Genomic DNA, 27,312 nt, shown 5'->3' with positions numbered 1-27,312 from the left:
TGCATCAGTATGAAGACGAGCAACCCCAGTGAAAAACTGAGCAAAGGGGCTGGATATGATGGCTCACACCTGTAATCCCAGCACTTTGGGAGGCCGAGGTGGGCAGATCACTTGAGTCTAGGAGTTTGAGGCCAGCCTAGACAACATGGTGAAACCCAGTCTCTGCAAAAATACAAAAAAACAAAATTAGCTGGATGCGTGGCACACACCTGTAGTCCCAGCTACTCAGGAGGCTGAGTTGGGAGGATCACTTGAGCCCAGGAGGTGGAGGTTACAGTGAGCTGAGATCATGCCACTGCACTCTAGCCTGGGCAACAGAGTAAGACCTCATCTAAAAATAAAACAAAATAAAATAAAATTTTTAAAAAGACTGAGCAAAGGTTTAACAGACACCTAAAACAAACAAACAAAAAAGGATGTACAAGATATACAGACAGCCAAAACCTGTTCAACATCATTAATCATTAGAGAAATGCAAAGTAACCATAGTTAATGCCACTATATACTTGTGAGAAGATCACACACACACACACACAAATTGCTGGCAATGCCAAATACTGGAGGGGGTGTGGAGTCACTGGAGCGCCCACTGGTTGCTGGAGGAAAGGCAGCATGGTGCAGCCATCCTAGAAGATGGTTTGGCAGCTCCTCAGAACATTAAACACATACTTCCCCTATGACACAGCTGTCTTAGTACTGGGCATTTATTCTAAAGTAATGAAGACTTACATTCACAGGTAAACTTGAATGTGAATGTTTATTCCTATTTATAATCACCAAAACCCAGAAACAACCCAAATATCCTCCAACAGGTGAGTAGATAAGTGAAGGGTGGTATGTCTATAAAATGCCATCCCGCTCAGCAATAGAAAGGAATAAACTATTGATACACATAATGACTTGAAGGAATGTCAAATACATTATGCTGAGTGGAAGAAGACAGTTTCAAGTCTATTCTTCCATTCTTGAACAGACGATCTATGATGGGGGAGAGTTCCATGGCTGATGACCAGGTTAGGGTGCCTGACTGTTCTACATACTACATGTTTGAAGGTTTTTAGGTGATGAAACTGTTCTGCGTGCTGATTTAGTTATGGGTATGTGAACCTATTTGTAAGTTCACAATTCATAGAACTGTACATCAAAATAAGTCAGTTTTACTGTAAGTTAATTTAAAACACATAAAAACTGCTTTCAGAACGGGTATAAGATGCATGGGATTTGAGTATCGGGATCCACAGTGTCATATTATCTTCTTTGTACTTTCCTAGAGATACTAAATTGTATATAACAAACATGATAAATGAACTTCATACATATATATATTGCGTACAAATTGTACGCAAAATATATATACATGTACGAAATGCTCTAAAATGGCTCTTAATAACTTCAGTTACCCCTCAGTAACTTCAGTAGAAACTAAGCCTAACGATTTTAATTTTCTTCTCTACCCTTCTATATACTAAGGAGACCAAAGAACGCTTTTCACTGTTTTTGTCAGAGGTGGGGAAAAGGTGGCGAATCGGGTCCCCGCCGCATGACCTGCCTGGAGCACTGTGCTGCATGTTCACATTCTGTCCTTTGTCTTCACGATGGCTCTGGTGGGTGAGTTAACTGAGAACATCACCATATCGAGAGCTTTTTTCTGAGTATTCAGTAACACACTCATTCTCTGTGGACTATATTCTGATCCAGTTCAAACTGAAGCTCAAGTCATTAGGGAAAAGAGATCTGTCATCTTTTTTTTTTTTGCTACATCAAGTAATACTTGGAATCCAGCCCTCTGCTTCACTCCTAATATAACTAAAATCTCAGTTGTAACCCCCCAGTGGATTCACACTTAATGGCTATACATGCGTGCTATTCATCTCTGTTTATCTTGTATTTAACCAATGCCTGGGAAGTGGCATTTATACAGTGAATGAATGGATGATGGAGAGATGGATGACAGCTGTCTTGGGGGACAGATGGAAGGATGCAAAGGAGGGAGTGAGGAGGCGACGAAAGAGGAAGAGATGGAGAACACCAATCTTTTTTTCCTTCTGTAGTCACTATAAATCACCCCCAGTCTGTGACTCTCATTTGGAAGAAGTGCAAAATAAAAATGATCTAAGGTACGCAAAGCTTACAAATTTATTAGCAGCTTGTGCAGTAAGTTTCTTTTAATGCGTCTGTGGCAATACTAGCAACAAATTAATAAAAGCTTAATTTTTATACAAATAGTTTTATTACAAATTTGAATTCTTAAGAAATACACATTTAAAGAAATTACATAAAAGGCCTTAGTAGTCTTAAAAATGTTTTGGAGACTTTTAGTGAACTGTCATTTCAGGCCTAGTGGTCCGAATCTGCCCTCCTGCGGTCCATGCGATGCCCTGCTGAGGTCTGTGAACACAGCTCATGACAAACCACGGAAATGGCCCCAATGTGCTTACGTGTGAAAATACTGATACTGAGATCCAACAGAGCTGTTTGTCAAGCCGGGATGCAGAATGAGGAATACTAATGAAATGACGGCCTTTAAGGTTGCTGCTTTTGAAGTCAAGTCATTCAGTTTGTGATTAGTGTTTAAAACCCTGAAAATATTTAATACAGAATAAAAACAATAAGCTCAAAGTACATGTTTCACTATAATAGACACCATATTCATGAACCTGGGCTTGGTTTTGGCAATACATAATTTTTGGTTTAGAAGTGAACAATGAAAACGGATGTTTCACATTCAATATCCTAGTCTTTATAAACCTATGTTAAAGGACAGCACAGTCTTTCAAAGGAAGAAAACTATGTAAGCTTTATTTTAACAGTGGAAGTTAAACTAAACCTTGATCTGCCTAATCGCTGACATCTATATAAATTACTAATATATATATATATATTTAATTTTTGACTATTTTTGGACCATCTTTATTCCACAGGAAAATTGTGATTTCTGCAAAAGCAGCTGCATAGTACCACACATAGCAGAAAGACAGAAATTTATATTTGGGGGTTGGAAGATATGGCTACTGAGTCTGTAATTCCATTTGGAGGTTCAAAAAACCATTTTTACATTGCTATTATTTGTACAGACCAAGGGACCTAAATTTTGAAACAGCTAGACAGTGATATAAACAAACATTTATCTCTGGGGGTAGAAAATTAATTATAATACAAGAATGAAAATGGGCAAACAGTATGGAAGGCACCCACACCTCCTAGCACCCTTTGGTTTTCTGATGGAGTTCTCACTTCACACATCAGTGCATTGGATTGCAGAAAATATTGATATTTTATTTCATCAAAAGTGCCATTTGGTATGCCACTATTGAAAGCTTATCGCTGTCTTTTTCTCCTTCAGCAAGTAGAGGTCAATGAAGCAGGGTGTGTTAGTTATGCAAATTCCTATAAGGCACTTTACGGTTTTCATACTGGACAGTGAGGTACACAGGATATATTTCTAGGGTTCGTTGCTGTTAACAAAAAGAAGAAGAAGTAGCACCATGTTGTGACATTAGCTGACTCAGGCTTCATTATGTTCTTCTCATACAGACTTGGCAGCGGCTGACGTGCGTGCGCAGCTCCCCTGCCTTCAAGGTGGACGGCGTGGGCTTCCTAAAATACAACACAGAGACAGACCATTGGCCATCATTTCACAACACATCAGAAACATGGCAGTCCTGCCCTGCTCAGAAATGTCTAAGGGGTCGGCCCAGCCCCTGGCATCAGGCCCCAACCTGGTACCATCCAGTGACTGCTGTCCACCTTACCATGAGCAGGCATGTGCTGGGTGCAGGGCACACAGAACACTGAGGGTTACCTACCATCTGCACGCCCAGGCCCTAACACCTGCCCCAGTGCCCACAGCCCCTTAGGGCACAGCTGAAGTCCCGCCACATCGGTCTGGCTCCAAAGCCTTGGCCATCCCCGCTGTGCCACCCTGCCTCCTCCGCCACATCGGTCGGCTCCGAAGCCTTGGCCATCCCCGCTGTGCCACCCGCCTCCTCCGCCACATCGGTCGGCTCCGAAGCCTTGGCCATCCCCGCTGTGCCACCCTGCCTCCTCCGCCACATCGGTCGGCTCCGAAGCCTTGGCCATCCCCGCTGTGCCACCCTGCCTCCTCCGCCACATCGGTCGGCTCCGAAGCCTTGGCCATCCCCGCTGTGCCACCCTGCTCCTCCGCCATCGGTCGGCTCCGAAGCCTTGGCCTCCCCGCTGTGCCACCCTGCCTCTCCGCCACATCGGTCGGCTCCGAAGCCTGGCCATCCCCGCTGTGCCACCCGCCTCCTCCGCCACATCGGTCGGCTCCGAAGCCTTGGCCATCCCCGCTGTGCCACCCTGCCTCCTCCGCCACATCGGTCGGCTCCGAAGCCTTGGCCATCCCCGCTGTGCCACCCTGCCTCCTCCGCCACATCGGTCGGCTCCGAAGCCTTGGCCATCCCCGCTGTGCCACCCTGCCTCCTCCGCCACATCGGTCGGCTCCGAAGCCTTGGCCATCCCCGCTGTGCCACCCTGCCTCCTCCGCCACATCGGTCGGCTCCGAAGCCTTGGCCATCCCCGCTGTGCCACCCTGCCTCCTCCGCCACATCGGTCTGGCTCCGAAGCCTTGGCCATCCCCGCTGTGCCACTCTGCCTCCTTGTACTACAATTTTACTTTCCGTCCTTTCTCCTCCATTAGATCATAAACTCCTCCAAGGTAAGAAGAAGATATTATTCTTCTCTGCAACACTTTACACACACAGTAAGTGTTCATTAAATATTTGTGGAATGATGTGACGAGTAATAAATCTGGAGTAATTCCCTAGACCTCGACATACTTTTATAACTTTTGAAGGATTTCTATGGTCTGCTTTGAGGCCAAAAAGAGGGAAAGACATTTAATGTCCCAAATGTTTCTCAAGCTTAGAAACTCTGCATTATTTTGATTGTTGAAAAGGTAAAATCTGAACTAAAATTGGTACTGAGAACATTCTATTAAAATTTAAAAAAATAAAAAATAAAATTAAAATAGCCATTTATGAGAGTGCCTCATCCTAAAATTGAGGCTGCTTGTTTGAGCAACGTTTGGTACAAATTCCAGTACCCTCAAGTTTATTATTTAAATTAATGGGATCTTACCTAATTTGCTTTGGGAAAACATTTTAGTTTATTGTATCAGGCTGCTGGTTAAAAAAAAAAAATCCCATCATTACCTATCAACCCTATAAGAGGACACTGCAGGGGCTGAGGCATGAACAAAGTGTGCTCATTTTGGCAGCAAATGGCTAAACTATATCTGCAGCATTGATGTCACGTTTCCAGTGCCTTGAAAGGCTCCAATAAACCACCAGTTAGGCACGCGGCACTTTTTGGATGAGTACGAATTAGAGGAGTGAGTATGTTGTCCTGTCTCTTACTATCTAAGCTAGAAAGAGACAGGATCGGCCGGGCGCGGTGGCTCAAGCCTGTAATCCCAGCACTTTGGGAGGCCGAGACGGGTGGATCACGAGGTCAGGAGATCGAGACCATCCTGGCTAACACGGTGAAACCCCGTCTCTACTAAAAAAAAAAACTAGCCGGGCGAGGTGGCGGGCGCCTGTAGTCCCAGCTACTCGGGAGGCTGAGGCAGGAGAATGGCGTAAACCCGGGAGGCGGAGCTCGCAGCGAGCTGAGATTCGGCCACTGCACTCCAGCCTGGGCGACAGAGCAAGACTCCGTCTCAAAAAAAAAAAAAAAAAAAAAGAGAGAGAGACAGGATCATAGCAGAGTTCCATGTGATTCTCTCCAAAAAGGTGAAGATGAAAGGCTTATCTCCAGGGGTGAGAAGCACTTGTTTTGGAAACGAACAACAGTAAGCAGCTGTGCCAGCTCCGTCAGCCTCCTGCATTGGCCCCAGCAGGGTTGTAGCTGGGGCTCCGGATAGAGGGTTCATTATGCGCTCCTGGCCTTCGGGAACCGGCCCGGCTCCCAGTCAACTCCAGCAAGGTTAGTAGCCATTTGGGACAGTCATTTTAAAAGTGAGATTTGGGTCATGGAAAAGGAAGGGTCTTCCCTCTCAATTTCAGCTGAATTTGTGCTGAAATTAATTTTTATTTGCACAAGTCTAAAAAAATACCTTGTGAAGTCACTCAGAACTTACACCAAGTGTACATTACGATCGGTGTTATAAATGGCATGAAAATGAATGCTGCTCACTTCTTTTCCCCGGGATTATTAAATATACTGTATTTCAAACATGCTCTGTTTGGAGATTTCAGTTGCTTTGATTACATTTTAGTACATTCACCTAGAAAAAATGGAAAGTGACCTTTTCCTTTCACGGTTCTTCAGTATATGAAAAAATTAAACCTATGACTCAAGGTCTGCCTTTGAAAATCGTCTCGGTGATCTGCCCATGTCGAACAGCATCAAATGTTCATTACATTTGTTCTTCGAGACTTTGCTTTGGAAGACATTATGGATCGTGGATGATTAAAAAATAAAGTCACAAAGGGGCCAGCACCCTGCAAAAAAGCTGCGCTCCCACTTACTTGAACATCTCGCTCCTCTCTATGGTGGCCAGCCAAAAGCTGTAAGCATTTGCGTAGTAATTACAGGTCCCACGGCCGTGACACTCGATGAATGGCGCACTTCTAAACTCCTCCAGACAGGAGCCAGGGGATGCCAGGGCTTGGCCAGAGCCTTCTGCACCAGCGCTGGTGTGCTGCAGAACAGACGCAAGCCGTGAGTCAGAGGTTCCCTCCTCAAACACCGGGCGAGAGATCGATCCTTCCCAGGAAGGCGCCAGGGTGTTCCCTCTGCAAAGCCACACACTGCAGCCTCATGTGGTCACCACAAGACACACTCTGTCCCCAAATTCTCGGGCTGGCCGGCAAGCCAGTGCCTGCATGGCTGGGGCCCCATAGTGCTCAACATGGCCCCAGGGATCATCCAATGGCTGCTCCCCAAATAGATGACCAGCCCAGCTTTATTCGAGTTTAAAGAAGAGCTCACTATGTATTAGATTTGAACCACTCCGACCCATTCTAACGTGGGGCATGAGACGATAGCCAAAATGTTCAAATAATGTTGCAAACAACTGATGTGGAATCAGATTTTACAAATGCATTCCTGTATTTGCTATATTAGATGCTATTTATCTTAAGGTAAAGAATAATCATTCAATTCTTTTTTCTTTAAAAAGAGAGAGAAACAAGAGTAAGAGAAAAAAATAGCTACTACCATAACTTTATCAAATTGCATTTTGGTCTAGCAGGTTTAAGTAGGACCTTCCTGTACTCAGAAATCAAGACCTTAAAATGAATGACATACAACCTTGACTAAGACATTATGACAGATCCCCATGACTATTATTTCAGATATGGGAAATGTGAACTCTGGAATTTTGGAGACACAAGGGACCTTTGAGGATAAGGCTAACTCCACTGATGCCCAGATGAGGACATTCTGGGATCTGATCAGGATCACACAGCTTCAAGGCAGAGCTGAGGCAAGGACAGGGACCTCCAGACCAGAGCCATCATCCTGAGAACTCAGAGGAGGTGCTGGAAGACACTGTTCTCCAGAAAAAAAAAAAAAATTATTTTTGTTTGCTCCTGATTTCGAGAAATTATTGGCAATCACTGTTTCAGGTCTTTGTGACACCCGGACAAGGGTTTGGGGTGACAACGGCTTTCCTGTGGTTCCTCAATGCAGCTCCGGACTTTCCCTGACACACTGAGATTCCACTCAGTATTTCTTATAATTATGGAGTGATAAATCCAATCTACCTTTTAATGAAAATGGCATGCTTATATCATTGTTAGTGTCCTGATTTCTCTATACTGCATGTTCAACCTTTTTGGCTCTCTCGATAAAGTAGTTACAATGCAGCACTTCAAATTATTGGAACCTGTTAATCTGGTGGTGGTGGTACAACGTGAAGAGTCTAACTGCAGTATAATCAACCCAGCAAATCATACAATCAAACTTGTATATGTGCACAAACATTTTAAAAATTGCTTTCCTGCCAACTTTTTCTACACTTGGAAAAATGCATAGAAAAGCACAAGAAAAATCCAGTAGAAGGAAATCGCAATGGTGGGCACCTCGCACACAGCACGTCAGGAAGGTGGAGCAGACCCTCCACATGGCTGGAGCGCAGGGCAGACGCCACACCACCCATGAGTTATCTTGTTATCTCCGCTCAGCGTCCTCACTCAAACATTAAAAAGAATGCTTTCCTGCCAATTTTTTCTACAATTGGAATAATTTACAGAAGAAAATAGCTATGAAGCCCTGTTCCCTGTCAGTCAGATAATAAATAATGTTCATCTGTGGGTCAAATGTACAACTCGCCCATTCCTGACAGTGTGAAGATGGGATTAGGTTTTCTAGTGATGATGCAGATGTGTGTGTAGAGTCGTTTACTGGGAATTGGCAAATTCCGGGATAACTCTGACCTTACAAGTTCACGACTTGTATATATTTAATCAATACTGCCAACTGAGGTAACAGAATAAAACAAGCTACAATGAGCGTATCAAACAGGGGCCTTGTTTTCTGTTTCAATTGACTTTTGTGGGGAAAGGAAGCCCTGGGGCTAGGAGAGCAGTCCTTGTCCTGTGGGAAGGGTCCCAGGCGGCACCGGCCCAGAAGAGCCTTCGTGGGGGCCACAGCCAGCCCTCGGGTGTTCTCCCCCTAACTCAAGCTTCTGCTTTCCAGCTCGTTCGTGTTGTAGTAGAATGTGTACTCCCATGTGCAGGCTCTCTTCCTCCTTTCCCTGAAAGAGGCCTCCACTTTGTGTAGAGAAGCTGGTCATATAGAGAAGCTGGTCACATGGAGAAGCTGGTTATATAGAGAAGCTGCTCATATGGAGAAACTGGTCACATACAGAAGCTGTTCACATAGAGAAGGTGGTCATGTAGAGAAGCTGCTCATATAGAGAAGCTGGTTGTATGGAGAAGCAGGTTGTATAGAGAAGCTGTTTATATTGCTGGTGCTGGAACAGAGCTGTAGAGCACCTGAGTGGAGCAGCCACAGGGAAGCAGAGGCCTGGGCCTGCATTTCCAGGAAGATGCTCATCCCAGCTACCTTGGCTCTGAGCAGAGGAGTGTTCTGGCTGGTGATGGAGACCCCTGCTGTCACCAGGCAGAGCAGGCCAGGCTTCCAGGCATGCTTTGGAAGGGGTCAGTTGGAGGAAGAAGGAGGGGCTTAAGCAGCGAGATGCAGAGAACCCCGAGGTGTGGAGGCACCAGACAGAGGCAACTATGAGGCGCCCAAGTGGGGCTCTTCCCAGGATATACAGCGTCTCCCCAGACACTTACCATCACAAAAGAGTAGCCGATCCAGAGCGAGGACCACCCGCTGGGGCACGGTGGGATCTGAATGGTCTGACTGTGCACGGCCATCACCATGGCGGGCGCCTCACACACAGCACACCTGGAAGTGGAGCAGAGACACTCAGCACAGCAGGGTGCAGGGCAGAGGCCACCGTTCATGCACTGCCCCATTACCAACACTCAACGCCCTCACTCAGTCTTTCTGGTCCAATTACATATTAAGTGGGAAATGTGCCCATTGCTTAGACTCTGAGGTTTGGCACCTCCCTGTTGGTATTATAAGCCTGTCTCAGGATTAAAACATTCAATTCAAAAATAGAGCAGGATGGCCGGGTGCGGTGGCTGATGTCTATAATCCTAGCACTTTGGGAGGCCAAGGCAGGCGGATCATCTGAGGTCAGGAGTTCAAGCTCAGCCTGACCAACATGGAGAAACCCTGTCTCTACTAAAAATACAAAAAATTAGCCGGGCATGGTGGCACATGCCTGTAATCCCAGCTACTCAGGAGGCTGAGGCAGCAGAATCGCTTGAACCTGGGAGGTGGAGGTTGCAGTGAGCCGAGATCGTGTCAATGCACTCCAGCCTGGGCAACAAGAGTGAAACTCCATCTCCAAAAAAAAAAAAAAAAATTCGAGCAGGACACAGGCCTGTACTCCCGGCTACTCGGGAGGCTGAGGCAGAAGGACTGCCTGAGGCCAGGAGTTCAAGGCTGCAGGGAGCTACGTTCGGCCTGCCTGTGTGCCACTGCTCTACGACCTGGGCAACAAAGCGAGGCCTGCCTCCAAAAAATTGCTTAAAAAATAGATCCAACACGAGTTATTTAACTGTCTGTCTCGTAGAAGGGAAAAATAGGAAGGCAAAGCTCTAACAGTGGCTCTCCCGGAGGGGCTGGGGTTACAGGCGGCTTTTCTTCTTTGGGCATTTGAGTGTTTTCCAATCTTTCGACAATGAGTATGTATTTCCACAAGCACAATAAATGCTTCAGAAAAAATGCTGGTGAAATCCAAGAGCTACTCCTTCTGGAATGCAACAGTTTGTTTGAAGCCATGAATAATCTTTAGTGTAAGAAATGCACTTAGTGAGCTGAGTAACTAAGACAAATACTGCATGCTTTAATGAACTTGAGGCTGCATGTCCACATGGGCCTCTTGCGGGAAACTTGTTTTCTGGTCTGCCCCCTTGGCTCAGCTGCCCAAGGTCTGAGGCCATCAGCATCCACTGCAGCTGAAGTGACCCCCAGAGGACCCTCCCAAGGACAGGATGCCTCCCAAGCCAGGCTGATTCAGCTCAGGCTTGGGACTGCACCAGAAATAAATTAAAACGGCCCAGTGCTCTGACTAAGACCCTCTCAATGAAGGGAACCCTTGATGGTGGGATAATGCTTTGTTTTTTAAAAAAATTAAACACCAACAGTGAATAATTACATTTGAGTCACAAAATGAACAGAGTGTTAACAATGCTGATAAATGACTATAAACGGTGTTAATAATTACACCTAGTTATATTGGGACATTTGCATGAAAGTGGATCAGAAGGGGGAGTAGGGCTGAATGAGTCATTTGATTTTCCATGGACATGTGCGTGTGTGTGCGTGTGTGTATGTGTGTATGTGTGGTGTGTGCAATTTTCTATTTTATTCACCCAAATGCAGATGAATTAAAAGGTTCACTTAAACAACAGTGACTGAAATTGGCCTCATACATCTGCCACCATCTGTTTGCTAGACACGAGACCTAGAAATACAGCCTGGAGGGAAGGGTTTTGTCTTTTTCAGACTGTCTCTGGGCTGAGGGATTCAAGGGTCTATAGAGAGGGTGGCCCTGCCCCATTGTAGGCTTAAAGAGCTGTCTGATTCCTTAAAATTCACATGGCCAAATTCTCCATATTGCATATGAACAAACTAAGGCCAGGGTTAGCTGCGTCCAAGACAGAACTAAAACGCAGTTCTCCTTGCTCTCAATCCAGTGGTCTTCTCGTCAGAGCAATTAGCAATCAGTATTTATGTCGTGAGTCTTGTCTGCAGAAAGCTAGAAAGTACTTAGAAAATGGTGCCTTACTATCAGGATGAAAGCAGTAAAACTGCCACCCTTTCTGCTCAAAATGAAGGCTTTTGTGTCATTTGCTGTTTCTAAAATTTAGCTTTCGGACCTCCCTAAAGGGAAGACCTGAGAAGGAACCTGTAAGTCCTGAGAAGTCGTGGGAAACCACTACGTTCAGTAACCATGGAAACCTGCCTGCTCAGAGACAGGGACAAAGGGGCAGCCTCTCTACAACAGGGAAGTAGAGGCAGACTTGATGCAAAGGCAGCGGCTTCAAGTACACGCCTGGGAAGGTCTCTTCCTGCTGAGCTTCGAGATGTCAACTAACAGACATAAAATTCTGGAAATGTAAAGTCCTGGGACATTCCAGGACTTTCTGGTCCAATTACACATGAAGTGGGAAATGCCGTGTCCCTTGCTTAGACTCTAAGGTTTAGCAGCTCCAAGTTGGTTTGACGAGCCCGTCTGAGGATTAAAACACACAGAAACCTCAGGCTCTTGGTGCCCACAGACCAGGGCTGTTTTACTGAAAGGACTGCATCACAGAGCAATGCTGGTCTCAAACCCACAGCTTCTCTGAGACCTGTTTTTGGAATACCACCAGGGCATGCCGGAGCTCCTGTCAAGGAGCTCTGAATCCAGGTCAAATGTTAACGTTGTCAAGAAAGTAAATTGGAAACCTATCAATGAATAGTCTTTTTCTACCTGTTGTGTAAAGGAAGCTAAAAAGAGAAACCCACAAAAGTTGGTCCTTTTCCTTCTAGTTATCAGACATGGTTCTGAGCAAGAAAAGTCTCAAAACAGTCAATATCTGGCAGCCTCTCGCACAGGTGAAGTATTGCCTGCATTCTGAAAAGTGCCATTCAGGAAGTGTCATGAATGATAGTCTCCATTTTAAGATCAATAAAATAAGTTTTCTCATAGTTCAAAAAAAAAAATCAAAGAAAACGGTCAGTAGATATTTTAATGTAAGGGGATCAAAGATCTAAGATTTTCCCACATAGGAGGTGCCTTCCAGCCCTCTGGTCCATGGTCCCACGTGACATAGCTCTCTCACTAAACTGTGATCTGCCAGGACCTGCCTGGCACATAACCCTAGTCTTCCCCAAAACAGGGCATGTTCATCTAATGAAAGGAGTTGGGCTAAAGGCACAGCCTGGGGCAGCTGGGCAGGAGCTCTGGGGGTGAGTCCAAGCATTTGCTTTCCTTTTCCCTTTTCTCTTGAATGCAGGGCACTTCTTAGCTGATACTGCTACATCTTTCTTCATAGTCAAAGACTGCTGATTTCTTTAAAGGGAATATAAAAACCTTTTAATCTTTTTTATCATTTATTATCTTAATACATAAAAAGTAAAATTACAGACTCGCTTCTTAGTCAAATGAATTTGTTCACTGGCTACTTTCCTATTATTTCTGAGTATTTCTAAGCAATAAGCTTTTTTTTTTTTTTTGAGACAGAGTTTTGCTCTTGTCACCTAGGCTGGAGTGCAATGGTGCGATCCTGGTTCACTGTAACCTCCGCCTGCTGTGTTCAAGCAATTCTCCTGCCTCAGCCTCCCGAGTAGCTGAGATTACAGGCATGCAACACCACGCCCAGCTAATTTTTTTATTTTTAGTAGAGATGGAATTTCACCATGCTGGCCAGGCTGGTCTTGAACTCCTGATCTCAGGTGATCCACCTGCCTTGGCCTCCCAAAGTGCTGGAATTACAGGCATGAGCCACTGCACCTGGCCAGCAATAAACTTGTAATTAGAAGGAAAGAGGCAAAGAGAGGACAGTCATGTTATTTTCAGTCCTAATAATTTCAGTTTCCCATCTTACTTCCTATCAGGGAGGCTCCTGGGGTCTGAAAACATACTTCAGATATTAGTGCGGATAAATACTTAAGGGAAATCGCTGAGCCAAACACATGCATTTTCAATGGGTACAATATCACCCAAGGGAGCAAAAATTGGTGGCACTGGGAGTGTGTGTATTACTGTATAATTTTTAAATGTATGAATCTGTATAATTTAATGTATAAAGCACAGATATACATACAATACACAAACAGAGGAGATATATAGTATGTCTGCGGCACTACAATGTCCTAGGGGCCACCTCACACCCACTGGGATGGCTACTACCAAAAAGGCAGAAAACAACACGTGCTGGTGAGGACGTGGAGCGACCGGAACCCTGTGCACTGTGGCAGACCTGGAAAGGGTGCGGCCACTGTGGAAAACAGCACGGAGGTTTCTCAAATAACTAAAAATAGAATTACCCTATGACCCCACAATTCTACTTCTGGGTATACATCCAGAAAAATTAAAAGCAGGCTCTCAAAGAAATATTTTCACACCCATGTTCACAGCAGCATTGTTCACAATAGCTGAGGTGTGGACAAAACCCAAGTGTCCATTGACAGAGGAATGGATCAACAAAACGTGGCACCTACACACAACGAAATATTATTTGGCCCTAAGTACGAAAGAAATCCTATCACACGCTGTAATGCAGATGAACCTTGAGGACATTATGCTGAGTGACATAGGCCAGTGACAAAAGGAAAAATATCGTATGATTCCACTTACATGAGGTGTCTACAGGGGTCAAAGTCACAGGGACAGAAAGTAGAACTGGGGTCACCAGAGGAGGGATGTGGAGTCAGTGTTTAATAGGGACAGAGTTTGAGTTTGGGAAAACGAAAAAGTTCTGGAGACGGATGGTGGTGATGGTTAAACAACAATGTAAATGTACTTAATGCCACTGAACTGTACACTGAAAAAGTATTAAGATGGTAAATTTTACGTTATGTGCATTTTACCAAAATTAAAAATAATTTCTAAAAAAATTCATAGGGGCAGGGATGATTCAGAAAACAATGTCTTCAAAGGCTCCTTGGGGAAGTTATTATTATTATTATATTATTATTATTTTTTGAGACGGAGTCTCGCTCTGTCGCCCAGGCTGGAGTGCAGTGGCGTGATCTCGGCTCACTGCAAGCTCTGCCTCCCGGGTTCACGCCATTCTCCTGCCTCAGCCTCCCGAGTAGCTGGGACTACAGGCGCCCACCACCGCGCCCGGCTAGTTTTTTGTATTTTTTAGTAGAGACGGGGTTTCACCGTGTTAGCCAGGAGGGTCTCGATCTCCTGACCTTGTGATCCGCCCGCCTCGGCCTCCCAAAGTGCTGGGATTACAGGCTTGAGCCACCGCGCCCGGCCGGAAGTTATTATTTTTTAAAAAAGAAAGATTGAGAAAGACTGTTCTGACACTGGCTGAAGAATCCAGTGACATCACTTTGCTCACGGGAGGAAAGCTAACCACCACAGTGAGGAGGTAAAATAGAAATTCTCTCTGCAAGCCCGGCATTATCTCACCATGGTTCTGCACCGTAATTTTAAAACACAATAACTGACTTTTTTTTTTTTTCTTTTTGAGACAGGGTCTCACTCTGTTGCTCAGGCTGGAGTGCAGTGGCCTGGTCTCAGCTCACTACAGCCTCAACATCCCAGGCTTAAGTGATCCTTCCACCTCAGCCTCCCTCGTAGCTGGAAGCATAGGCTCGCGCCACCACACCCAGCTAACTTTTGTATTTTTTTGGAGAGATGAAGTCTCGTCATGTTGCCCAGGCTGGTCTTGAACTCCTGGGCTCAAGCGATCCTCTCGCCTCAGCCTCCCAAAGTGCTGGAATTACAGGCACCAGCCACTGTGCCCAGCCAACTGACTTTTACGTCAAATAATTTTTATGGTTGATTTCCATTACAAAACTCAGATATCACAAATAATAAACTAAATGGCAAAGGATTGAATGTTTTGGAGAAAAACAGAAAAAATATGTTTGTCCAGACTAGAGACTTTTCCTCTTCAATTATGCATTTGTTCCTACAAATGCTCGACTCACCTACTAATAAATGGTCTTATGTTGTCCCCTGTGATGGGTGCCATTGACATGGGCATGGGCTCGGGGGTGGACAGCCAGTACGAGTAGTCATTTCGTGATGCAAAGTTGCACACGTTGTTAATATTGCAGAACAGGAAGGGCATTGTGCTGAACTTGCGCAGGCAGCTGCCGGCCGTGCCTAGACGAGGGAGAAGACAATGTGAGATGTTTTCTTTATAATTCACAATCTATCTCTATGTAAAGTGGATTTCAGCTGGACAACAAGCAAAAACATGTAATCAACATAATCACGGAAATGGAATGTATAAAGGATTCTGTAGGACATTTTTGATGAAAGGAAACAAAACCAGTTTACCAGCACAAAGAAACCTTTTCCTAAAGCTGAATTCTAGAAGGAACTTAACATACGGTTCATTATACAATGGACAGTCACAAATTGGGCAATGTCTTTAACAATAGTTTTGCAGAAAATGCAGAGATGCTCTTTCTATAGCAGCTTGCTGATTCTAACCCTGATAAAAGTTAAAGGTAGAGAAAATTAAAACACAGTTTGGTGGAGGTTATCTGGGGCAGACTAAGATAATGAGCACAGATATGTAGCTTTCTGCTGACCTAAACTAGAGGAGCAGAGCTCAGAGCTCAGCAGCCGTACAGAATTTCAGACAGGATAACGTGGACATTTTTTACAAACAGCAATGGTTAAGTTGCATTAATGCAAGCTGTTAAGTGCACTCCAGGAATCTTGATCCTACTTGATAATTTGAAGATGAGATCTAAAGTTTTATTAATTTAAAGATTTTCGAAGATTCAGTCTCCACATTTCTTGGCTTGCCATTAGTAACACAGCAGCTGTTGAACTGATTATTTGTAATCAATGCAGGGAAACGGGGCCGGGCTGCTTTTTCACTGGCTACTGCCCTCAGTGCAGCAGCAGAGGCGAGTCCAGCACTGCGCACCAAAGGCACTCAACACGCCTACACTGAATGAATGTGTGGATCTGCAGGCTTCTTACCCAAGTCCTGACCATGGGCCCGTTCGTTGCCTTGCACGTAGAGCAAAGAGTACCCATGGTAAAGAATTTTGGTCCCAGAGGGACACTGTGGGTCGTCTATTGTTTGACTGTGCCTGGTCACAAGGAAGCCGTGATCAACAGATGGGGTGCCTGGGGGCCCCATGGACCCTGGCAACCCATCGGGGCCTGGTGGACCTGGAAATCCTCTTGGACCTGGAAGATAGGAGACAAATCAGTTTCCCTAATTGCAAACACGCTCCCCTGAAGGCTTTCAAAATCATTTTCTCCAAAGAGTTTTCAATATTTTATATTTCCACGAAGTATCCTACCTATTCATGTTACCAAAAAAGTCTAAAAAGAATGCATGGCTAACTAAATACAGCCGCCTGCTTCCTTCATGGTGTCTTAACTTTTTCTTTTCACCTACCACCTCAAGATATTTTTATAAGTGCAGTCCTTGGTGCAGAGCAGGTGCTTGAACAATTCAGTTCAATGAATATATGACATATATGAAAATGGACATATGAATAAATGAAAATAAATGAATGACGTGACTCTGTGCATGTCATTCACATGGAAGTGTGGGGCTCCTGTTGAGGAGGATTATCACAGAATTATTAAACAACCTAATCTTAAGGCATTTTCTCTTCCATAGCAACCTAAAGCCTATGTATGGAAATGGAGCAGTAGGGGACCTCTCAGGCAAGGCCTGCTTCTGTCCCCTCTCTAACTGTGACACGTGCCAAACTGTGCGCAAGTCTGCTGGGCTGAGCTCTTTGTTCAGTGAGTCAGCAGCCTCAGCCTTTTGCATCATAGCCTTCATGGAACACTCCAGTGTCCCTTCTCCTAAGGAAGGAGATCAAGTTTATCCCACGCCTTTGGGCCAAAGATGGCATTATACTCTTTTCGACTTTCCCTTGTCCTTTGCTGAAATAGAATTTTCATAGCTGCAGCTCACATCCCACTTAGGAAACCACATGGGCCACCACTATTGGCTGCCTTTCAACAACATCTGGGAAGCTTACGCTTTGATCAATATCTGTCTCTACACAGAAAAAGGGACACTTCTCCAGCTCTTCTGTTTGATCCTATTTCTTCTAAGAAACAGACTTCTTCGGAAATCTGTCAAGTAATATACCCAGCTTCATTTTGCAGCTTTCCCCATGCCTGGGTCTGCTGCTTCTGTCCCAAAGATCCCGGTTGAGGGTAATTAGGTTGGAAGTCTCACAACCTACCAGTAGGCCCGGTAGGTCCCATCTCTCCTTTCTGGCCAGGGGCACCGTCGAACCCAGGGATACCTGGAGGTCCAGGTATACCCACCAATCCTGTAACACCTGAGGCAGAGGAAAAATAATTTATGATCCCGTACGGCAGTAAGCTGTATCTCTTTCTTCCCTTCTTAAATGTCCTTTTCAGTGTTCAAGGAGGCAAGCGTAAAGTCTCACTGCAGACGAGAACGTTTTCTTGGACAGCCAGGAGTTGCTTCCCACAAAGCCGAGTACAGACTTGGCAGAAGCAGCTGGATATTCCTATGGGGTGTGTTTGGGCACCTTGTTCTGAGTTCTCCCTGGTTTCTCGCTGTTTGGCAGATTGGTTTGGAGAAGGCAGGCGAGGTGGAGGGAATGAGAGACTGGATAAGCCTTTCCCTCTCAGCCATATACTGGGGGCTCAATTTTTAGGCAAAGATATACTGACACGGACAGCTTTTTGTTTTCATGTATGTAGCTTATTCTTTTTCTTCTTCTTTTTTTTTTTTTTTTTTTTTGAGACAGGGTCTCGCTCTGTCACCCAGGCTGGAGTGCAGTGGTATGACCACCGCTCACTGCAGCCTTGACCTTCCGGGTTCAAGCAATTCTCCTACCTCACCCTCCCGAGTAGCTGGGACTACAGGCGTGCACCACCATACCTGGCTAATTTTTTTTATTATTATTATTTTGTAGAGACAGACTCTCCCTATGCTGCCGAGGCTGGTCTTGAACTCCTGGGCTCAAGTGATCCTTCCACCTCAGATCCCAAAATGCTGGCATTACATAGGTGTGACCCAGTGAGCCTGGCCAGCTTATTCTCAAGTATCTTTAAATGTTCACTGATGCTACCTTTCAACTTTAAATGTTTTCATTCTCCTTTACTTCCCACCCACTCCTTATAAGTAGCTCTTAAAATAGGAGATGTTTAGCTCAAATAAGCAGAAGACTAGGTTAAGGTTTCGGGAAATAACAGAGAATTGTACAGACGGTGCCAATCAGGCAGAGCTCCTGGAGGCATGGATGGAGGGCACCGATTGTTACCATTCCAGATTGCTACCTGCCACCCCCATCTGGAGCGGGAGACGGGAGGGGGAAAGGTAATGATCTGGTTCTCTGAGCCCACGTTTTTCTAACTGAACACAGATGTGTTGTTATATGTTCCTCTAGCTTTTCCTGGATTTTCTTCCAGATTTTTTTAGGTCCCTTTAAAAATGTCATAGGTTTTGATATGCATTGAAGGGAGGTTAAGAAACTCGTATTCATATGTGTGTGTATAATCATTACCCAGAAACTTATTTTAGATACATGGGTGAGGAGGAACTCTGCCCACCACTCCTCTGGGCTGCCCATACCACCCTGCACAGGCCAAGCCTTCTCACCTTGCTGGCCTTTGGGGCCTGGAGGTCCCTGAAGCCCTTTCAGTCCTGGGGGGCCCTCAGGACCAGGGAGCCCGGGCTCCCCTTTGATGAGGTCGTAAGGACCTGGGGGGCCAGGAGGACCTGGGAGACCTGTGGGAATAGGGAAGGCATTGATCAATTTCACTGTCCACAGCTGGGGAGGAAACAACCTTAGAAGGAGAGCCCCAGGTGAAGCTATCCAAAGGGAACACACTTCTCAAAGGTGAAGTCATCATCAAAACCCAAGGAATCAGATCTTCACAAAACATGTCCGATCTGCACATCTTTATTATTTAACCTGAAATCCTGAACTCTCGGGCAAAGGCACTGGGGCATCAGTTAACTTCCCACTGCATTCTGGGCTCTGGGACCCCTGACAACCGCCCTGCAGCCTCACACCAGCCCTCCCAGTGGGGAGAGAAGCTTGTTCTTCCCAGGCAGCCCCTGCTTCTGACATGGAGAGTGCCCTCTGCGACTGGGACGTTTTTCCCACACTCATCTGAAACCTGCCTTACTGTACAGTATCACACTGGTCCTGATCTTTGAGTAATAAATGAACTTAATCCTTCTTCTGCATGACAGGTCTTGGCGTGTGGTAAGAACCACACAAAGTGTGAGGTCCCCTCGGCCTCCCCGTCTTCAGCCCAATACCCTCAACTCTCCCTCCCCTTCCACACACCCTCCCTCCCCTCTCCTTCCTTGGGTTCCATGTCTCAGGACATGTGGTTTCTCATTCTCTCTCCCAAAACATGGTTTTGAAAATTAAATGATGCCCTAGAAATATGGTCTGCTCTACAGAGAGGAAGCAGGATGAATACTGTGCTTAAACCATTCCCTTTTGAGATGATGTCGTGGTTTTCAGTGCCCTTCATGCTGTGAGCTCCCACCGGTGGAGAAGCCAACAGCACCTTTCCCAGGAAGAATTTGTTACTGTGCACCAGGAATGTACTCCATCTCTAAGTGCAAGATTGATTTTCTTTCCTATTATAACTTTCAGTGGTTGATTTCAGGTTAACTTCAGAGCCTTGGGGAGTTTTTGAATTCTGAGCCTGTCAGCAAGAACCTCAGCCACCCCTCCCCTGGAGTTCCCTCAGTCCTGGATTTATCAGATTCTACTTCCAGACAAGTTGCTGGTTAAAATGTCAACTACAGGAATTCTGACTTGCTGCAAAGAATTCTCAATCAACTGTTTTTAATAATTTTTGAGTCACTTTACATATGAAAAACCAAACACCCCAATTCTGTGCATTCCTGGCTTTTACATTTTCACAAAGCACCAGTAAGGTATTCACAGATTAACAAATTCTCCTACCTTTAGCTCCCGGGACACCTTGATCGCCTTGATCACCTTTAATTCCCTGGAGGCCAGGAAGACCTTTTGGACCTAAGCAGAGGGAAAACATTGTCTTGCACAGAATTGCCAATGATATACAAATATGTGTGTGTATATCTCTCTCTAGTGCACACACATACATGTACACAAATGTATAAATGCATATACACACATATACTCATATATGCCTACCCATATATACACATTCACACAGCTGCTTATGCATGCATATATACACACATATATACACACATAGACGGTGAACAAATTTCCACTTTATCTTCAAGGAAGAAAACAGCATGATTTCTGGTCACCTGTGTAAAACTTTTGATGAAACTCTTTTTTCTAGAACCCAGAAGCTACATTTTTATAAGCATGCAGCAAACTGTCAAATGATCCAACTAGTGGAGGGGCATAGGGCTCTGTTTTTGGTCCTGATCTGATTCACACATGTCCCCAGTGGGACCACAAGACACCTTGAGGCTGAGACCTGTTTTATTCGCCTTTCATGTGTATCTGACTGGGCAGTAAAAACTGCAGTGCCTGGGAGCTGGTAAGTATCCCAAAAAATGTGTGTTTAATACATGAATAAATTAATGAATAGCCCAAATCCATGACTTCTTATTGAGATGTTAATGATCCACTGATTCTTAATAAGAAAATCAGAATGTCTTTATACTGGCATCCATAAGATTATACAAATTGGGCTGCCACACAGAAATGCCGTTTTTAATTTGAAGAGAACAGTATCTCGCGCTGTAATGGCACCGGTGCTATCAGTGCTAAAGTGCCCGAGGCTAGCAAGCTCTTCACACAGCACCTCCTGCTGCAAAGGCTGTGCAGCAAGACCTGTGCTGTCTTACCTTGAAATCCTGGAACTCCTGGAGGCCCCATATCACCCTTAGAGCCTGTGATTCCTGGAGAGCCACCAATACCCTAGACACACAAAGAGGAGGTTGGAAATTGCTCAGGATATGTAGGTTAAGTCTCTCCAGTAACCTGCTAGCTGGAAAACTGAAACAGCCCCTCAGTGTTTTGCTAAGCACATTTGTGAACAAATGGTGCCTTGTGGTTTCTTAAATGATAGAATAACAACACCTCTGCATATGCCTCAATCGGGAAGCTGGAAAGTAGAAGCGTTTGTTCCCTCCCACGTGTCTTCTCTGCTTGTCCATCCGCAGGGGAAGCCTCTGAGGAGCAGGCAAATGTCCCGCCCTTGCCACCTCCAGCTCCCAGCACGATGCCATGGACACAGCCAGGGCCCCTCAACACCTGTGATGGCAACACAGCCATCCAGCACCACCCAACGAGCTTTTTTGAAAACTTTCCCCTTAATCCTCGAGTGCAGTCAGTTTTCTTTAGAATTACTTTCATGTCTTATCTGAAAACTGATTTTAAATATGCAAAGAAAATTAAGAAATGCTAAAGAACGAGTATTTTCCTTTACACTATGGCAATATTCTTGTATTTTAAAATATGGGCTCATTTTCTTTCCATTTCAACACAGTCGTTCCTTTCTCTAGTTGTGGACAGCAACATGTAACAAGCTGTTTTATTTCTTATGTAGATTTATTTCTTAGCCTTATTTTTAAAATGTCAAACCAAAATAGGCCGGGCGCGGTGGCTCAAGCCTGTAATCCCAGCACTTTGGGAGGCCGAGACGGGTGGATCACGAGGTCAGCAGATCGAGACCATCCTGGCTAACATGGTGAAACCCCGTCTCTACTAAAAAATACAAAAAACTAGCCGGGCGAGATGGCGGGCGCCTGTAGTCCCAGCTACTTGGGAGGCTGAGGCAGGAGAATGGCGTGAACCCGGAGGCGGAGCTTGCAGTGAGCTGAGATCCGGCCACTGCACTCCAGCCTGGGCGGCAGAGCGAGACTCCGCCTCAAAAAAAAAAAAAAAAAAAAAAAAAAAAAACCAAAATAACATGAACAAATATATATGTATATAAACATATATACAAAGACATATTTATACATATGTATGTATAAAGAGACAGACAGACACTGACTGGCACCAGGAATGGGGTACATTTCTTTTTTTTTTTTTTTTGAGACAGAGTCTCATTCTGTCACTCAGGCTAGAGTGCAGTGGCGCCATTTTAGCTCACTTCAATCTCTGCCTCCCGGGTTCAAGCAATTCTCCTGCTTCAGCCTTCCAAGTGGCTGGGATTACAGGCATGAACCACCATGCTAACTTTTGTATTTTTAGTAGAAACAGGCTTTTGCCATGTTGGCCAGGCTGGTCTCGAACTCCTCACCTCAGGTGATCTGCCCACCTCAGCCTCGCAAAGTGCTAGGATTACAGGCGTGAGCTACCAGGCCCAGCCGGGAATGGGGTGTATTTCTATGTTACTGAGGAATAAAAATGGGAACACATGAATATTTGACAAATTACCTATACTTACGCTACTGGAAAACTGCAATATAGCAGTAGGGGCCCGAAAATACATTCACATACACATTCGCTGTACTGTGGAGATACGCACACAGCTTTGAGGACAGGGAGTGGATAAATATGACTATTACGACTCCTTCTAGCCAGTTCTGTGTAATTATTCATAAGCATTTCATAACTGACTGATTCAGAAGTAAATCGGCACCACAGATTGTTTTGCACCTAGCAAGCTTAGCTATTCTGTATCCATCCTTGAGAAAGCAGTCTGATGACTCTAAGATATGTCTCTGCTGCCGATGAGCAGTTCAAAGTTCTCCCTTTAAGGCAGAACATGTGTTGACTTACAGAAGAACCTCGTTTGTTCCAACATAACCGCAGAGATCTGTCTCAAATCCCTCCTGCTCCCCATCTCCCCTGACACACTCTCTCTTTCTCCTAATGTGTGTTAGAGAAAGACAGACAGACAGATGGAGACAGAGAGAGGAAACAGAGAGACAGAGACAGAGAATAAAGCTCTGCTAATCCGGCTATTTGAATGAGTGAGCCACGTAAACACAATTCTTTAGCCATGGATATGGTTAAGCTAAAAATCAAACCAAAGATCCATGACCACCACTAAGAAGGGCTACATATTCAGGTGTAGCAAAGAGCCAAAGTAACATCACACACACACACACACACACACACACACACACACACACAAACGGCTGCTGGTCGCTTATTGCACCCTGAGATGTGCTCCTCTGAAGGCTTGTCTAAGTCACCACTTAGACTCTGTATCTGGATCAGGTCAGTAAAGAAAGATGGGATATTGCTGGTTATCTTTCATGACTTGAACTGTTCAACTGCAATTCCCAGTACTCCTGCCCATCCTAAGAGATGGCTGGGCTAGTTTTACAGAATTGTTCTTTGCAAAATGACACTGGCTTGTTTTTTACATTGAGTTTGTAAATAGGTCTTAAATTTAGGCATTGAGCCGTAATTTCCAGCAGTATAACATTTCCCTTTTATGGTTCTTGGAAAACTGGATTGTAAAAAAAATGTTACAATAGTTTCCTACTCTGATGCCAATAAAGATGTGGGTTACTGGCAAGAAAGAAAGAAAGAACTGATTTAGTGGGGATGTGGGAGTGTAACACACACACACACACATATATATATACACATACACACAATACATACACACGTAGACACATATGAATACTTGTGGCCAGAAAATACTCCTTTAAAAATAAAAATCTACAAATCGATAACTCACAGGCATGCCCTGGAATCCAGGGTCTCCCTTGGGCCCTGGGACACCGGGTGCTCCTGGCCAGCCTGGATTTCCTTTGTCACCTTTAACTCCATCAATCCCAGGAAGCCCCGGAGGCCCCATGGGTCCGGGAAGTCCTAATGGAAGAGAAGAAAGCCACATATTTGGGGTTAAATATGCACAAGTGTCCCTGGGCTGTGGTGCTATCAATACTGCCACCCACGGGCCCCTTGCTGATACAACACTGGACCAACAATGAGAACCCTTGAGACGGAAATCGAGGCAGGTCCAGGAAGGGAGGAAGGAAGGAAGGGAGGGAGGAAATAGAAATAACACTGTCTCTGATACAACATTGGACCAACAGTGTGAACCCTTGAGACAGAAATTGAAGCAGGTCTGGGAAGGAAGGAAGGAAGGAAGGGAGGGAGGGAGGGAGGGAAGGAGGGAGGGAGGGAATAGAAACAACACTGTCTCTGATACAACACTGGACTAACAGCATGAACCCTTGAGACAGAAATTGAGGCAGGTCTGGGAAGGAAGGAAGGAAGAAGGAAGGAAGAAGGAAGGAAGGAAGGGAGGGAGGGAGGGAGGGAGGGAGGGAGGGAGGGAGGATAGATAGACATAGAAATGCCAGTGGCTAGGAAGGAAGGAAGGAAGGAAGGAAGGAAGGAAGGAAGCGAGGGAGGACGGATAGACATAGAAATGCCAGTGGCTCCATGTCCAAAATGGCCTGTGGTCAGTGGTGCCTGGGCACCTGTGCTACCCCTACAAGGGTCTTCGTTAGAACCCACAAGTGGGTCCAAGTGCTGCGCTGGCTTAAGTCAAACGCCACAGATGGGACATGTGTCCAGGCTTGTCCAATCATTTCCTTTCTTGCATCTCCCTAATTACTTAAATTCCTTGACAGAAAGGATACAAGAAAAGCTTTGACTTGATGGAGGCCAAACACAATTTCAAGCTGTAATAAATGCTGCAGCCTTCTAAATAAAAAAGCTCAGTTGAGAATTTAACTATTTCATTTAACTATTTCTTTTACACTATTTCCTTTTGTGAATTCTGTCCCAGTCCCCAGCCCTGGCCCCTGGTGAGACGCCCTTACCTGGCAGGCCAGGCTGGCCCTGAGGTCCACGGTCTCCTTTGGGCCCCTCCGTGGCACGGCCTGGGGATCCTGGTAACCCTGGCTGTCCCTGGGGCCCTGGAGGACCCATGAATCCTTGCTCTCCTTTGGATCCAGGAATTCCTGGGCTCCCGGCTAATCCTGGGAAACCCACCTCACCCTTTGAACCTAAACAAGAAAAACAGTTTGAGGTGATGGGAAATGCAGCAGCAGAACAGTAATCTCCAGCGTGAACGGCAGGATGGTATGAGGTGTGCCTCATCCTGCAGGTACCCCTCAGAGGGGGCTTCCGGGGGCACCAGGGGAAACTGCAGCAAGGGCTCCGATCCCTCCTTCTCTTTAATAACACACTAGAATCCGACCATGGCCTGGCTGGAAAAAGAGCTTGGAATGCTAGGAACCCGGCTACCATTTTTATACTTCTTAAAAGACGTTCTCCACGGCAAAGGCATCTGAACTGGGTTTAGAGACATCCGCAGCAACTGCACTGCTAAACGAAAGCCTCACTCCATCAGCAGATGAATGGACTGGACAAGCCAATCATGTTATATCCACAGAGCGGGACACTACTCAGTCATAGGAAGAAGTGAGCAACCACGGGGCTGCATCTCAAACTAATTATGTCGTGGGAGAGTAGTCAGGCTGAAAAGACTGCAAAGTAGATGGTTTTATTTCTGTAAACTGCCAGAAAATGCCAACTAACCTAGAGGACCAGAAGGCAGATGGACGGTTGCTTGGGGACTGGGGAGAGGGCAGGAGGGGGGGATTATGAAGCCACAGAGGAGACTTTTGGGGGAAGGTTGTGCTTGTTACCTAGAATGTGGGGATGTTTTCATGGGTGTAGACCTATGTCAGCCTTATCAAACTTCAATATTTGTAGTTTATGACCTGTCAGTGAAACCTCACTAGAGCAGGTTTAGAAAATTAAAAAGTAACAGCTTGTAGGAAAAAAGTCCATGTTTAAACTTATTTTCCAAATTTTACCCATAAAAATGCCCAAATTCTCAGGTTATTTCAAGAACAAAGGAAAAGGGAATGAAATAGGGTTAAGACCTAAAGTGGTCATTTGGGATTCTCTTCTCCTGGGGATTGTCCCTGATATTTCACACAGCAGTGAGTGGACAACGCAAGGTGCTGTGTAGAGTTTGTGCAAGGGCAGTGCGGCACGTCAGACGGAGTGTGGTGTAGAGTTTGTGCAAGGGCAGTGCGGCACGTCAGACGGAGTGTGGTGTAGAGTTTGTGCAAGGGCAGTGCGGCACGTCGGACGGAGGGTGCAGGATCGCATGTGTAGTTTGTGCAAGGGCAGTGCGGCACGTCGGACGGAGGGTGCAGGATCGCATGGCAACGTAGGAAAGGCAGGGCGGGAACAGCCCACAGCGACCCCTTGAGCAGGTGCATTTGCAGGGCTCTGTGTTTGAGGGAGTCTGTGAGTTAAGGGAGAGGGAAGTGCCCATTCCCAAGACAGCCCACCCAGCACCACTCATCCTTCTCAACCCAGGGGTTCCCAGTGTCAGACCACACCCCTGCCAAGGAAACACTCTGAGCTGGTGTCGGGGAGAACCAGCGGCTGGGAGAAGCAGCACTTCCGTGTCCCTGCTCCTTCTCAGCTGAAGTCCAAGGCCTTCCAGGGCTTTCTGAATCCTCCCACTGAGTGGGAGCCACCCGCCATAAGCCTGCCCACGGATGCTGTGTGTGAGCTCCTGGCTGCGGCCACCTGTGGCTTCTGTTCCATGTCGTGCGGCTCACATGCCTTGTATTTTCTGTGTCCCCCTTACTTTCCCATGAAACGCTCAGCTCTCTGAGAAGAGACTGACTTCCCAAGCTCATGGCCAGCTCTCAGTTGCACTTAGTACTGAGCACATCATGGTTGTGCAGGGCATGTTTTTGTCTATGGCATGTGCTACATACTGTCCTGCATTCACATAAGTATAAGTAGCTCTAGAAAGTCAGATTTCAATATTCTGATGACCTTCTAGGCATAAAAATGACAGGGGTTTCCCCTCTCTGCTGGATTTTTATGAAATTAGTCCAAGTAAAAGATAATTCTGATCATGAGTGTACTGCACGCCATTTTGATCCACTAATTGGAGGGGAACCGCACGTGTCTTGCAGGCATTGCCCTCTGGGCCCAGCATCTGCCCTCCATCCAGTTGCTGCCTGGCCAACAAGGATGGGGCTTCATCCTGAAGACACTGCCCCTTGTTCTGCTGCATCAGGCAGCAGCGGTTGGTTGAAAAGGAAGAGCACAGTGAGCAAAGATTACCTTTGTCTCCTTTGGCCCCTGGAAACCCTGGGAATCCTCTTCCTGGTAGACCTATAAGATGAGGGTAAAATGCAGTGTTTCTCT

The 27,312-nt window shown here is 45.7% G+C and overlaps 1 protein-coding gene across 1 annotated transcript in view; it reads right to left on the bottom strand.

Annotated features, from left to right (window-relative positions):
- Positions 1–2,113: 2,113 nt before the first annotated feature.
- Positions 2,114–27,312, bottom strand: part of COL4A1 (collagen type IV alpha 1 chain) — a 155,547-nt gene continuing 130,348 nt past the window's right edge. The window contains exons 41-52 of the mRNA XM_033177282.1: positions 27,229–27,279; positions 24,948–25,133; positions 23,852–23,985; positions 21,057–21,129; positions 20,173–20,244; positions 18,843–18,971; positions 17,452–17,550; positions 16,217–16,429; positions 15,205–15,382; positions 9,267–9,381; positions 6,492–6,664; positions 2,114–3,597 (exon numbers count right to left, since the gene is read on the bottom strand). Coding sequence (XP_033033173.1) covers positions 3,516–3,597; positions 6,492–6,664; positions 9,267–9,381; positions 15,205–15,382; positions 16,217–16,429; positions 17,452–17,550; positions 18,843–18,971; positions 20,173–20,244; positions 21,057–21,129; positions 23,852–23,985; positions 24,948–25,133; positions 27,229–27,279 — 1,505 coding nt within the window. The 3' untranslated portion in view covers positions 2,114–3,515. The remainder of the gene's footprint in view (positions 3,598–6,491; positions 6,665–9,266; positions 9,382–15,204; positions 15,383–16,216; positions 16,430–17,451; positions 17,551–18,842; positions 18,972–20,172; positions 20,245–21,056; positions 21,130–23,851; positions 23,986–24,947; positions 25,134–27,228; positions 27,280–27,312) is intronic.

Source organism: Trachypithecus francoisi, unplaced genomic scaffold (genome assembly GCF_009764315.1).
Source record: "Trachypithecus francoisi isolate TF-2019V2 unplaced genomic scaffold, Tfra_2.0 Lachesis_group18, whole genome shotgun sequence".
Taxonomy (NCBI): Eukaryota; Metazoa; Chordata; class Mammalia; order Primates; family Cercopithecidae; genus Trachypithecus; species Trachypithecus francoisi.
This window is presented reverse-complemented; position numbering and strand designations above follow the sequence as displayed.